The 14896-nt window shown below is 42.1% G+C and overlaps 1 protein-coding gene across 19 annotated transcripts in view; it reads left to right on the plus strand.

The window, feature by feature from the left end:
* The window catches only part of RALYL (RALY RNA binding protein like), a 498623-nt gene that overhangs the window by 476647 nt on the left and 7080 nt on the right, over positions 1–14896 (plus strand). The window contains exon 8 of one of the 19 annotated variants that reach the window (XM_081069847.1): positions 2350–2774. The exons of the other annotated variants lie outside the window; for them this stretch is intronic. Within the exon in view, the coding sequence (XP_080925973.1) occupies positions 2350–2408 (59 nt within the window). The 3' untranslated portion in view covers positions 2409–2774. Of the gene's footprint in view, positions 1–2349; positions 2775–14896 lie in introns of those variants that run through there. 19 annotated transcript variants of the gene reach the window in all.

The raw sequence follows: 14896 nt of genomic DNA on the forward strand, positions 1-14896 counted from the left end.
AACAGAGCTTTGAACAATCACTGTTATGTCTACAGAAGTCTGTGTTGGTTTGAAGGACTGAAGCCCCTGTTTCTGGAATTGTTTTGATTGTAGGAATCTATTAAGCCCAGACTAGTATGAATGAAGGACCAAGTTTCTCAGCTTCTCCTCAGGCAGGGCTTTCATTCAACCACGTTGCTTTCCTTCACCTTTTCTGATCAGACTTGTGTTGTCACCATGTAGTGTGACTGCTCTCACCCAGGGCTCTGCATGCCACCAAGTCCAATGGAAACTTCTCCATTCTTATTTTAATCTCTCAGCAGAATTTGGCTGAGGATTGGTTACTGACTGTCACTCTCACTTTCCTCTGCTAGAAACATTCCCTCCACACTCCCATTTTAAATACTGTGGCCACGCAGGGTTTTGTTTAGGTTCCTTCCACTTCCTGCACACTCTCCCAAGGCGACTTCATCAAATACCAGAGCATCAAATATTATCTGTAGGCCAGAGATTCCTAAATTGATGTTTCTACTCCTGATGTCTTCCTGCAATTCTAGACTCGAGCATTTATTAGGTCGGTACAATTGTGGTTTTTATTAGATTGGTGTAATTGTCATTTTTGCAATTTTTAAACTATAATTACTTTTGCACCAACCTAAGAAATGCCCATCTCCTCATAAATCTCCAACCAACAACTGCAATGTAACTTGCCAGAAATACTCTTGACTGTTTTCCATCCATCTCATTTCTTCCCTGTCATCCTCATTCTGGCAAACATCTGTCACGCACAGTTGTTAAAACCAAAAAGATGAAGATAACCTTTGGTCCCCTCCACCCTCCCCATTAATTCTACCTCCCCATCAGAGCCTGAAGAGAGTCCCATCCCCCCTTCAGCCCAGGCAATCCATGTTCCACACAAGAAGGATGTACATCAGATAATGCGACTCCTCTGCTTAAGACCCTACGGTGCTTTTCATCACACTTAGACTCACGACCGCAAGTGTGTGACTGTAAATTGCGATGACGTTGGGTGCAAGATGCTGGTAGAGAGAGAACTTGGTGAAAAGAGAAAGGGGGTTGATAGCGGCATATACCTGACCCAGGACTGCTGTTAGGAAGAGCTGCGGTGTGTCCAAGAAGCACAAGCCTGGCGCAGCATAGACATTCAGTTAATTCTCTGTACCTGCTCGGGGAAGGTGTAAATCAGGCCACATTATACTAACAAAAATGCCTGCCCCAGCTTCACATGAACCCCTGCCTAGTGGCAGTACCTTGCTACCCCACCCTCAGCCTCTTCCAGCTGTTTCTGGGGGTCCCAGGAAGTGTCTCAACTATGTCAGGAACATGTCTGACTATGTACCCTGCTGCCTGCCAGCCATTTGCTCTCCCCTGGAGGATCTTGCCACACTTCATACAAGACCACACTACTCTCTGCCTCTTCCGCACCCAGAGACACAGCACCCACACGGCACACCTGGGACAGGGTTTCTTCAGGTGTCAGTGTGAGACCATGCCAGCCCAGGTCCATGTGACCGCTGAAAGAATGATGCCAACCCTCTCCCCCCGCTCCAAGCTGGAGACTGTCCACCAGAATCCAGAGTGACACAGCGTGAGCCCATTTACTCCGCCATCAGGAAAAGCTGCCCAGGAGATGCTGCCAGAATATTTGTAATTCTTCCCTGCTTCTGCCCTTGTCCCTCTGCACATCGGTCTCCAAACAGCAGTCAGGGCCATCCCGTTAAAACCAAGCCAGGCCATGTCACCTGTTTAAACTCCAACAGCCGCCAGCCTCATGCAGAGTAGAGAAGTGTCTTCACCGTGGTCTCCGGAGCCCTGCTCCCTCTCAGACCCTCCCTGCTCTCTCTTGGACCCTCCCTGCTCCCTCTTGGACCAGGCTCCGCTTCCCTCCCACTCCCCCAGCAGCAGCGACAGGGCCTCTAGGCACAGTGCTCAGTGGCTGCCCCAGGGCCTTTGCAATTGCTGGGCCCCTGAATGTGCAGAACTGGACGGTGGTGCCCACATCATAAACAGCCTTAATGTCCTGCTAAATGTTTGAAGTTTACCCCCTTAACTTCATGTAAGTGAATTGGGAATTGCCTGGACAGAAGAAGAGAATTAAGATGCAATGCAACCGAATGGTCTGAGGCAGACTGATTGTTCTGGAATGAGATAGAAGCAGAGTTTCCAGGTTTAACAAATAAAAATAGGACTCCCAATTAAATCTGAATTTCAGATCAGCAATGAGTAAGTTCCTAATATAATCATGCCGTAACTATTACACGGGACATCTTTCTGACAACAAAATATTATTTGGTATTTATCTGAAATTCAATCTGAATGTCTTGTAATTCATCTGTCAATGCTCCACAGAAATGGGCTTGGACACTGGCCTTAAACAGATTATTCAGCTTCTGTGTCATCATCTGTGAAACGAATAAACATACCCACCTCGCAGGGCTCTTGGAAGGACTCAGTGAGCTAACCGTGAATTTCGCTGAGCCAAGTCGCGGTCCCAGCGTGAGCAAGGAAATTGCTACCATTGTTATCGCTCTTGCAATTTTCGTCATCATCTCCTTTGGCATGCGAACCTTTCAACAAACCCTTCCAACATTTCCAGCCACCCAATCTTCACATGGAATTTTGTGTCTTTCCAGTCTGTAGAGATTCAGATTTCTTAAGAAGCACTTCTTATTGATAAGAAAGCCTTCAGGAAACAAATGCCATATTCTGAGAAGAATCATGCTTCGCTTTCATCTTGTTCAATTTTTCTTCAATTTTATGCTTGCCGGCTTACTCAATTCAAATGAATTCCTTTTCAAGTCCCCTTCATGTGATATTTTTAAAAAATAAAAAAATAAAAAATAAATAATGCTAACGCTAGCCTGTGATGATATATGGCTTTTCTTTTAGTTTTTGCTGTCTGGCTCATGTGATGTGGCCGCCAGTTCAGGAACAAATGGTCGATCGTGGTTTTAAAGAATCTGTATGTATAAGAAGCCTTATATAGGTCACATTTTCTATAGTCATCCCACCATACATTCATGAACACAACCACCAAAAATTTAAATAAAACAGTGGCAACTCAGTAATGTGCCAGATATCATTAGTCAGTCACTAAAGATTCAGAGAACGAGGCATGGTGTGTTCTGATTGTATGGCACATTCACTGGGTAGGAAAGAGGATACTGCAGCCAGAACAAATAAACAGAGATGAACAAAACAGTGTGGTACGTGCAATTATCACATGAATCATGACAACAGAGTGGGAAGTGAAATGACAAAGCATATGAAGCGGAACAGACTTTTCAAAGGTTGTGACATTCGAGCTGGTTCTTAAAGAATGAAGCAGCGTGTGTGAGGGAACCAAAGGGTTAGGTGGCGTCACCAACAGGTAATAGAGTGCACCAGGAAGAAAGAACTCAGTGTCTGCTGAAAAGTTGGTTGGTTGGTTTGGCTAAAGCAGTGGTTCTCACAGGGTGGTCCCAGAACCAGCGACATCATATCATGTGTGGAAACTTGTTGGAAATGCAAATGCTCAGAAAGTACCAAATTCTCAGGCTCTAACCCAGACTCGCTGAATCAGAAACTCTGGGTGTAGATCTCAGCATTCTGTGTTTTAACAAGGCCTCCTGGTGATCCTGACGCCTTGGGGGGACCCTGACTACGGCAACAGGGCTTCCAGCCCGAAGCACACAGACTCACTGAGGTGCTTTTTCATAAATACCAAGGACGGGGCATCCGCCTAAACCATTATATCAGAGTGTGTGACGTGGGGTCCCAGCAAAGGCCCAGAGATGTTTGAGAGCCCTTCAGATGGAGCTCACGGTCCATGAGGAGGGGAAGTGGACACATCCCCAAAGAGGAAGTGAGCACATGAAAAGTCACCCACAATCATTAGTCCTCAGGAAAGTACAAATTAAATTACAATAAGGTAACACAGCACATCCTCCAGAATGGCCAAACTGAACTGATAGAATCAAATGTTGGCGGCATGTGGAGTGCCAACACTCCACCACGGTTGGTAGGCAGGTACAATGCTCCAGTCATTTAGAAATGTCTGGCAATTTCTTATAGAACTGGACATAATGAGCCAGCAATTCAACTCCTAAGCCTTCAAGAGAATGTACGTCTCGAAAGTACTTATGTAAGAACGTTTCAGCAGCTTTGCTCGCAGTATCCAAAAACTGGCAACCATCCATCTGCTGGAAAACAGATATACAGAGGTGGATATCTCCTGCAAGAGAGACTGCTCAGCAGTCAAAGGCAGCAGGCTATTCCCTGCAACAGCGGGGCACACCTTAAAAACACTGTGCTGCGTACAGAGGTCGTGTACAAAAGAGGACAGCGTTGTACAATTGCTCCCAAAGGAGCAGAGGTGCCCTGGAGGGTGAGAGTCAGGGGCAGGGATGAACTTTGCCGGAATGCCATCTGGCCCTCACCCTGAGGGCCACCCACTTTTATTTTGATACTCAGCTCTACTAGCACGCCCTCTAGAACCCTCCCTGAGAGTCTGTCACAGTTAGGTGCGTTCTCCAGAACTCACACAGACCCTATTGGGACACTCACTTCCTTGCTGCTACTACTTTTTAACAATGTCTGTCTTGCAAGAACTCTATGATTTCATGCATAGATGGGATATAAAACAGAAAGCAACGAACGAACAAGACAAACGCATTTATAGACACGACAACAGTATGGTGGTTACCCAAGGGGAAGGGAGTGGGGGAGGATGAAAAGGGTAAAGGGGGTCAGATACATGATGACAGAAGGAGACTAGACTTCGTGTGGTGAGCACACAATGCAATATACAGATGATGTATTATGGAATTGTACACTTAAAAATGCAAATGTCTGTCTGTCCAGCTAGGCTGAGAACCCCTTGCAGGCTGGATGATCTCTTGGGGTGGGATCCCTCCTGCAAAGCACAGTGTCCAACGTATGGTGTGGCATACGGGGATGGACGAGGGGTGTATGTGGAGGGATGCTGGAATATCGGGGGGTCTTTGACACACTGTGTCGTGTGTGTGTGTGTGTGTGTGTGTGTGTGTGTGTGTGTGCATGCTGTTCCTTCCCAGTCATTATTTTGTCTGACTGGTCAGCACATCCTATGTCTCAAGACCATTGTCACCTGTCATGAATCCATCCCGAGCAAGGCCCCCAACCTGTCCTGGACACTGTAGGTTTGCTTCTGTCTTTAGACCACACTCTGTCCTTATTTCGTCACACTTAACTTACTCTGTTGTGATGAGTGATTTCCCTTCTCTCTGGCTCACTGATCTGTGAATTTCTCAGGGCTTATTTTATTTGGTATTTTTCCTTCGTGCGGTGCTTAGCACATGTTAATGTTAATGAATATTTATTAAAGAAAGAGAGGAAAACATCCTCAGATTACCTCCAACTATGAGCCCCCTCATCATTTGGAAGCTCTTTTTATTGTGTGTTGTTATCGGGTTGTGTTCTAAACATTCCTTCTGTAGGCATGCTCTCTGTGATTTAAAGGATTATTATCCAAAGCAGAGATGGAAAGGGTTTTCATTAGAACCTATTTACCTGCGTCCAGGAGGCACTGAGGAGGAATGACAGGAGCCTTAAAACCAACACGTCAAAGTCAACACAGCAGTATCGACTCCGCTTTGCTGCTTATTGCCTTCCATGAGTGATAAAAATGCAAATGTGAAGTAACCTGAATGTAGTTAGCAAAGCTAGAACACCAACGTCTGAAACAAACCAGAAAATAAGCCTCTCTCTCACCCCTGATCTGCAGTGGTTAAGCGCAAACAGTACAGAAAAAGCTGAAAGTCACAAGATCATAATAAAATAATCTTCAGAGACTTCAGGACTGAAGTCTGCCCAGAGACGTAGCACACAGGCCGTGATCCCAGCTGCAGTGAGGAGGTCGTTAGGAAATCCGTTTTAGAGCTATGGGGTGTGGAGATGTGAAAAGTACTGTGTTTGACATGCAATGTCCAAACTGCCTCGAATGATGTGAAAAAGTAGAATTGTAAGTCTAGAGTATAGACCCAAGCAAAACAAAATATTTTTTAAGAGTTTCTATACAGAGAAACAAAAAAGGAGAACAGAAAGGCTGCACATCTTTTGTAAATGAGAGGCAGTCCAAAAATAAGCCTTAAATATACAAAAACAGGGAGAGAGCCACTTTTCTAGAAATGCTATAATGTGCTAGAGGAAAATAGAGCAATCCGAAGTATTAATGCTGTCAGATTTCAAACAGCTGGTGATGGTAGTTATTGGAGAATTAAAGCAATTCTGCCAACAACAACCCTTTCCTACCAATACAGAACAGAAATACACTTTTTGAGTAAACAGTCACAGATTTGAATGCATGTTAGGTAACACCAAAGTGGCTACAATGTCAAATAAAAATGGGACTGGATGGAGTTAAACAAGCAAGGAAGACTTTATTCAAGGTTATTGCAATAGGAGACAGATTGAACTCAACTCCACTGAAATAAAAGGCAGCAGAGTTTATAAGCCCTAGGGTGAGCTGGTGGAAAAGTACTGGGGCATAAAGGGGAGGCTGGTCAAGATGATTAGAATGTCCAGATTTGCTAATTGTCACTTACCTAAAGGGGACTCCTACCTTCTCATAGAGACTGGGAGTCAGGGACACCATCTCCTTCAACGGTTACATTTCAAAGGGGTGGCTCCCAGGTCCTTGAAAGAACAGTACCTAAGCTGTGAAATTGTCAAGAGGCTGGAAGAAGACTTACATCTCAAAGGATCAGAGAAAGAATCTACACTTGCGAGTTCTTTTATATATACCGGGCGTGCCAAAGAAAAGGTATACACAGGACTTGTACTCATCTTTTGTTATTGGTATATATTGAGTATTACAATTTTAATAGTTTTTTTTTCTTTCTTAAAATGTGTCTACATTTTTTGGCAGCCTCTGTATATTAGTTTCAGGTGTAAAAAAACCACATAATGGTTAGACATTTACATCACTCACAAAGTGATAACCCCCTTCCCCCAATCTACTACCCCTCGGACATCTATATAGCTGTTGCTATACCATTGACTGTATTCCCTATGCTGTACTTTACATCCCATGAATATATATAAATAATTATAGTTGACATTCAGTATTATTTTATGCCAGCTTCAGGTGTCTACACAGTCTATGAAGCGATCCCCCCAATAAGTCCAGTGTCCATCTGACACCCTACATAATCTTTACAACAGTATTTATTATATTCCCCATACTGTATTTCACATCCCCGTGTCTATTTTGTGACTACCAATTTGTACTTTCTAATCCCTTCACCTCCCCCCAACCCCCTCCCGTCTAGCAACCATCAGTTTTCTCTGTGTATCTATGAGTCTATTTCTGTTTTGTTTGCTCATTTATTCCGTTCTGTAGATTCCACATATAAGGGAGATCATATGGTATTTGTCTTTCTTAGTCTGACTTATTTCACTCAGCATAATGTTCTCTAGGTCCATTCATGTTGTTGCAAATGGTGAGATTTCATTCTTTTTTGTGGCAGAGTAACACTCTATTGTATAAATGTACCACAGTTTCTATATTCAGTTGTCTACCAATGGGTACTTTGGTTGTTTTTATGTCTTGGCTATTGTGAATAGCGCTGCAATAAACGTAGGGGTGCGTATATTTTTTTGAATTAGTGTTTTCGATTTCTTTGGATAAATACCCAGGAGTGGAATAGCTGGGTCATAGGGTAGTTCTATGTTTAAATTTTTGAGGAACTCCCATACTGTTTCCCACAGAGGCTGCACCAATCTGCAATCCCACCAACAGTATGTGAGCGTTCCCTGTTCTCCACATTCTCGTAACAGTTGTTGTTTTTTAAAGTCAGTGCTCTATGGGGATGGCCGGTTAGCTCAGTTGGTTAGCGTGTGGTGCTAATAACACCAAGGGTGCGGGTTCGATCCCTGCATGGGCCACTATGAGCTGTGCCCTCCTTAAAAAAAGAAAAAAGAAAAAAGAAAGTCAGCGCTCTAGGGAACAGCAGGCCAATAGTCAGGAGGAAACCTCTCTGAAGTTTAGTCAAGCTGAAGAGAATTTTAAGGCGCCTTGGTCATTCGGACAAAAATCTCCCACGTTTTATACAGCAAAGCAGGAGACTTACATCCCCTTAAGATAAAAGGCTCAATGAACCTCACGACAATCTCCTACAGCTCCTAAGAGGTCCGAGAGCTCTGCTTTTGCGTGTGTCAGATGAAACACAAATATGAACTGAGGAGATGCTTTGCTGGATGGGATTATGGCAAAGGAAGACGGTACTATGACAGCAGACAGCCTTGAACATGGCGTCTGCATGCGTCTCAAGAGTTAGGCTAAAGGGGTTTTTCCGTGTGTGTTGAGGCGAAAACAAGGCTAGAACGAATTGCATGTGGGGACAGGGGTGGATGGGTGCCACGTGGCTAGTGTATCAGGTTATGGTTTACTCCGGGGCGAGCCTGTTTTCCAGGGAGACCCCTCTGGGGGGCTGTGTACTGGCTCAGGCTGATGGTGGGCCAAAGTTCATTGTCCGGGAAGAAAGAGAGACCCTACAGCAAAAGTTGGCTCACAAGCATGTTATGCTCGTTGATCAGCAGGGATAAAACAGTTCAGCTAATTATTTATGAGACCAAGTGTGTGCATGTGGAGGGTCTGTGTCTGGCTGTGTCACAGCAGAACAAGTGGGATCAGTGAGTCTTATATGCGTCATCTGCAAAGGGTGGTTCTTTGCAGTAAGCCATTGCCCAGAATAAAAAGGTGGGGGGAAGTGCAGGCGGTGGACTTCACCTTCACTGTTTTTTCAGGATAACAGGGCAAGGAATATTCAACATTATCATATATCTAGAGGTTATTTGGCCCCAAATCATGGAGCCATCTCTACACGTAAACACTGGAGAATGTGTTGAATCCCTTCTGGGGTTTATCTCTATGTCAAAAATAAGAAGGATCCAGATTCACTTGACCTCCAAAGAGATACTCTAAGGGGAAATGGTCTCTTGCCTTTTTTACGGAGAAAAGCACTTTCATTTGCTCTTACAAAGTGCAGATATAGTGTAGCATTCAGTTCAAAGAAAGGTCATTTGGGTTTTAGATTCGGATGGACAAATCTTTTAATAGACTTACGCAAATCACGAGTCTCTGAGGCTCACTTCCACATCTGTTAAAGGAAGTTTTAGCAAGTTATTGAGAGGATGAAATAAGCTCAGATATATAAAAAAAAGCTCTGCTGTAAGTATGTGAATGGCAAACTTAATCTCTCCCCTCAAGTAACAAAACTTAGTGAAAATGCCAGTTGCAGGAAATTTTAATAACTTTGAAAGGAAAAAAATTAAATGATTTGGTTACACTCTTTATACATTTCCCTTGTGAATGTCAGGTTCCTCACATTCGGGCATATTTTGTTAGTAACGGCATCTCACACCTCAAGACACTCTTCGGAGATCATCCCTGTTGAGCTGCAGTACCAGGGTTTGCAGGTGAATGCAGAACCATTTGAAACCTCTGAGAAAAGCTACAATGGTTTGGGATTTGGAGAAATATATTTTCATTTCTATGGGGATACTAAGAACTGAACTGGTGGAGAAGTGATCATCCGATTTAGAGAGAAGGATTGATCAGTTACTTCACCATTCATAATCCGACTTATCAAATTCTAGCTTTCTGTGTTTTCCTTTTTGGATCTCACTGCATCCCCACCCCCAACTCTCACCATTGGAACCTTGGTCCCCTCACCTTGATTGATCTGAACCCTGAGACTAGACCATTTGTGGGGAGGGATTCCCACCCAACTGATCAAATACCAACACACACAACATAAGGAGTTCCGTGGGTGAGAACTGTCCTGTTGTGGCTGCCTAGGAGGTAACTGCCATTGTTCCCTTAAGAATGAGTAAGATGCCACATACCAATAACTGTATGCTGCGTTCAGTTCTTAAAACTACCCATGCACATGGTTTGCTCAGAATGCCTCTTTCTGTGCAGATGAACAAAACCCAACCGTAGTTCTGATGATATCTAGCCAAGCAACACTAAATCAATAAACTCTTCCAAGATTCTGAGAGGCAAGCTCATCTTTCTCTTCCTACACATTATCCCCAAATCCCAAAGGGCAAAAACTATTGGAAAGAGGGTCTTAGTGATGTTAAGTGTTTTATGCAACAGAAACAATTTAACCGAGATATGTGTCTTTCCATTCGTGCCATTTTTATTCAGTCAGCCATCAGATACTTAGTAAGTGATTATTGTGTGCAGACGTCATACTAAGCAGCAGTGGGAGGTGGTGAATAAGAAAGAAAAAGCCTCTTTGGGGGGTGGGGTGGAAGGCACTTCCTTCTCAGATGGAAGCTTACATTTGAGTTAGAGATTTACATTCTAAAACAGTCGTCAATCTGAACAGGTTGCATAAAATTAATTCAATGTCTAGAGTATTATTTCATTGTTAAATACCCTTCACTGTTACTCAGATTTGAACTTGCCAATTAAAAGGTCTATTTGGAATTCACTGAAGAAAATAATATGAAAGATATTTTAAACAGAGGGCCTGTTAAGGGTAGGTGATTTTTTTGTCAACCACCTCTAGTTAATGAGTGCTTTCTAAATTTGTAGATTTAAGAAAACTGGTATTAAAATAATATGTGATGTTTAAAAAATGCTCACATTTGCACAGTATTTTTAAGAAGTAAAAATAGTTTGAGCAACTAATGTAAAGCATAAGAAAACCAAAAGAAAGAATTTTATTTCTACAAGAAAATAATTCTGTACTGTGTGAACACGTGTGGGTGTCCTTAGCAAAAACTCATTACTGTATTTTTGTAAAGGTTTTCATTTTTCTGTCAGCCACTCAACAGAAAGAAAGAATTCACTGATTGCCTAGTAGGTGTAGATTTGCTTCATTTGACTTTTAAAGTATCATTTTAACTAGAATTACCTCCAGTTTATGGGGAAACGTAAAAACTCTACAAATTGCATTGGTTAAAAGGGCATTTTTTTAAAAAAATGGCTCTGTAACCATGGAAACATCATTTAGAATCATAAAATTTTAACCACACTTTGTCTGTATTCCCTTCCTGGTTTCTAAAGCTGCCTCGATGCACTGAGGCATGTCGTATGCATATTCCATTAAATTCTCTGGAGCTTTTCATTGTTGACTGTTTTTGAATGGACGATGGTGTGTCAGAGAAAACTCCAGAGACAGAGCTCAGGTGCGCATGTTCTCCGATTAGTTTCACCAGGTAGAAATCAGTGTCTTAGTCCTTTCTACCTATCATTATAGTCAGAGTATCACATAGAAGTCATCCCCTCATCCTGTTAAGTGACGTGACTTCCCTGACACAATCGTAATGTATCCCTTGAATTTTCTGGTGCTCACATTAAATGAACACTAAGATTACCATTCGATTGTAAAGTACCATTTTATTCTGTCAGATCTGCATGTTAGTCATACTTCCTATTTTCTCTACTATTGAATCTACAAAAACACTGGAACCTTTAGTTATGTTTTCTTTATTCTATTTCTAAAATGTTAGGCACAAGTAATGTTCTACAAGAAAATATCAGAAGCGATTTCTTAAATACATCAGACAGTTCTTTCATCTAACATGTTAACGTGTATTCAAATTACAAGAGACGATTTTCCATCCTTGGATTTACTGGATAGATTAATAAACTTTTTATGGAAGCGTTCGTTGGTTATCAAACCTGATCTCCCAATGCCTTTCCAGGGGCCATTGAACTTAGTGCCAAAGCATTTTATCCGCCAAACTACCAGTGGTTTTCTTTTTCAAGTTTCAGATTTTTTTTAATGCTTCAAATACAGCTGATCCATTACCAAGTGTGTTTTATGCATAGGACGTGATTGCTCATTTTTTTCCTAGCTACTTTTAAAAATATTGAGCATGAAGAACTTTAAAAACTCTTCAGAATAAAAATAAATGAATAGATAAAAGACTATGTTCGCTTGATAAATATCAGTGCAGGAAATCTGTAGTTGAGCTGCAAACGTCGTTAACAGCAGTATTTCCTATGGAGCTAATGTGACACCGGCTCACGCTGCAATGAGACTCATAATCTGTGACAGAGAAATGGGAAAAGGTACAAAGCATTTCATTAAATCAAAAATTGAAAGAAAGGAAAACGTGACTTCTTTTTTTCAATATTATTCATAGCTTAACAGGATCACAATGGAAAGCGGACTAAATGGTGCTACCATTTTGCAATGCTTGTCCGTATTTTAAGGAAGTTAGTTCCTTAAACAAATAAAAAACATTAATGTATTTTCATGGGATGGCACAAAGTTTTCTATCCAGGCAGCATTTGAGCTGCAAAGAGGCTTCTTTCATTTCACCTAGCTGCACTGTGGGCCTTTGCCCCCCAGAAGTCAGGGCCTGCCATTTCCCCATGCGTTGAACCTGTCACAGGTGCACACCAGGCCCCTATCAGCTGTACTCTACTTAACCATCATCCCTCATACACCTTCGCTGTCTTTAGAATGGCTCGGAATATGGAAAAGTCACAAGCCTGAGATGAAACAGTTCAGGGCTTTGGAAACCTGATAAGAACTCTTATCAACAGGAACCAGATAAGTATCCTGGATACCGTCCGCACGGTTGGTATTTTCTCTCTCACCGCATTTTTAGGAATACGTTTTAATAATCAGTCCCATTTCCTAAAAGCAGGCTTGGCTAGCCTGGGGTCTGCTGGTCTACTGGAAGTACTATCTCCCCCTGCCATTTCCAGTGGGTGAACTAGACAAGCTGTGGGATCTCTGTGGGCCTTTGTTGTCTCAAGAATGTGGAAAAATGGCTTATCTTTAAAAAGGCAGACAGCTGAGAGAGTAGGATATAATATACACGTGCATGTAGTGGGAGAGACAGAGAAGATTCCAATTTCATTCTAGGACAAAGCTAAAAGGGGGAAAAGAAAATAGTACTTCTTCCATTTTCATTACCTTCCAGGAAGTTCTCTTTATATACATCATTTTATTTGTTATCTAAATAACTTTGGGGAGTAGGTATTTTACCAATAACTGATTTTAGAAAGAATAATTTCCCCAAGGTCATGCTGCTCATAAAAGGCAGAATCAAGATTCATCAGTGTCTGTAGGATTCCAGAACTCTGAAATCTTAATATTTTCACATATTATTGTTTATAAACTTTATTCATTTTCATTTGTGTTGTGTCCTTATGATTTCTGCCATATCTATACACCACTGGTAGTATTTTTAACTTAAATTGATAAATGAACTTTTTTTTTTTACTTAAATGTATCTGTAAACTTTAGTTCAGGCCAATAGGTGAAAAACCACATATCCTTTTTCATAAGTAGACAGTAGAGTTAAACTAAATATAATGAAAGACAAATTTTTTTTTAACTTAGCTTAGTATTATTGTATGACAAAAAGCAAACAAACGAAAAAGAAACCTGTTTCTGCTTCTCTTTCTCATTTGAAAAAAAATCAAAGGCAATATCTGACTAGCACTAGCAGAAAGAACTGGACCGTTGAGAAGAGTGATTTCCTCCCTCCATCCGACAGGAGTCAGGGCAGTCAGCGCATCTCCCCAGAAGAACCCTGGAGCCTCTGGCAGTTTGCACACCCCTGTGGGAACACACAGCTCCATCCTGGGCTTCACACTTGATGAGGTGGCCGGTCCTGACTACATCTGATGGGAACCGCCCTCCTACTGCCACAGCCTGAAACAACTTCCTCTTTGAAGTTGCCGGAAGCTCTGCTTGCAGATTGGCTTGTTAGGTCGCATTCGGAAAGTGCCCCGACTTTTACAGAATCGGAGACCTCATAGTTTATAAGAACGAAGCCGTGTTTTTGTGCCCAGATGCTCTCAGGTGGCAGCTTCCCTCTGGATCACTGCCCACTGCTGGCAGCTGGGAAGCCCTCACCTTGCCACTTTCTAGAACATGTTTTAAGGAAATGCCAAATGATATCCTTCAAAATTGGGCCTTACCTTCTCAGCTCTTCTCACAGAGAAAGTTTATGGCACTACAATGAAAACAATACTTGAAAACAGTAGAGATGTACACATTTCCTGCTGCCTTAGAACAGGTAATTGCCAAGGGAGTAGCTGCCAGCCTGGGGCCCAAAGGCTCCTGCACTGCTCCCTGAAGACCTTCCTCAGAGGCCGTTCTGATGGCCTTTGCACACATGTGGAGTCTCAGCATTTCCAGGACATCATGGACATGTCCAAAGGGATGGGAAAAATGACTCCAGAAATACTGACACATGGAAGACTGACGTTGTACAGACGTAGTTGAGCATCAGCTGCTGAGATATAATGCTGTTCAGGCAACAATGAGGCTGAGAGCTTAGACGCACCCCAAATTACTTTGCACAGAGTAGGAGAGAGTGGACGGAGCCCAGAGTAGAGGAGTAAGACGTACAGACAGAGCTGTGGGTCAGTGTCCACCACATGTGAAGAGCAATGCGACCTGAGCAAGTGAGTGACCTCTCTGTGCCTCAGTGTTCTCATCTGTAAATAGGGATAATAAAGGCACTTTTCTCCTGATGTGGGTGTGAATAATGAATAAGATAACACATTTAAGGTACTTAAAAGAGTGCTTGGCACAGAGGAAGGCCTCAATACGTGTTCATTTTTAACCAGATAAATCAAGCCTAAACGTTTGACTGTTGAGGGAAAAAACAAACAAACAAACAAAAATAAAAACAGTGACCAAACTATGTAAAGAAGCAGATATATTCAGGAGAAAATTTCTGTACTGATGATAAGCAAGGACATTTTTCTTTGTACTATTTCTTTAAACAAAATTGAGTAACTATATTGGGAAGTAAATTAGATTGAAAAGTTAATTGATTTTTTTTCCCATGTGAGGTATGGCATTTTTTTTATGGTGTATAAAGTGATAAAATTGGTTATTCCTTTTCATAGCCCAAATGAATTTGGCCAATGAAGTGATTATACTAA

The sequence above is a fragment of the Rhinolophus hipposideros genome, assembly GCF_964194185.1.
Source record: "Rhinolophus hipposideros genome assembly, chromosome: 13".
NCBI classification, from domain to species: domain Eukaryota; kingdom Metazoa; phylum Chordata; class Mammalia; order Chiroptera; family Rhinolophidae; genus Rhinolophus; species Rhinolophus hipposideros.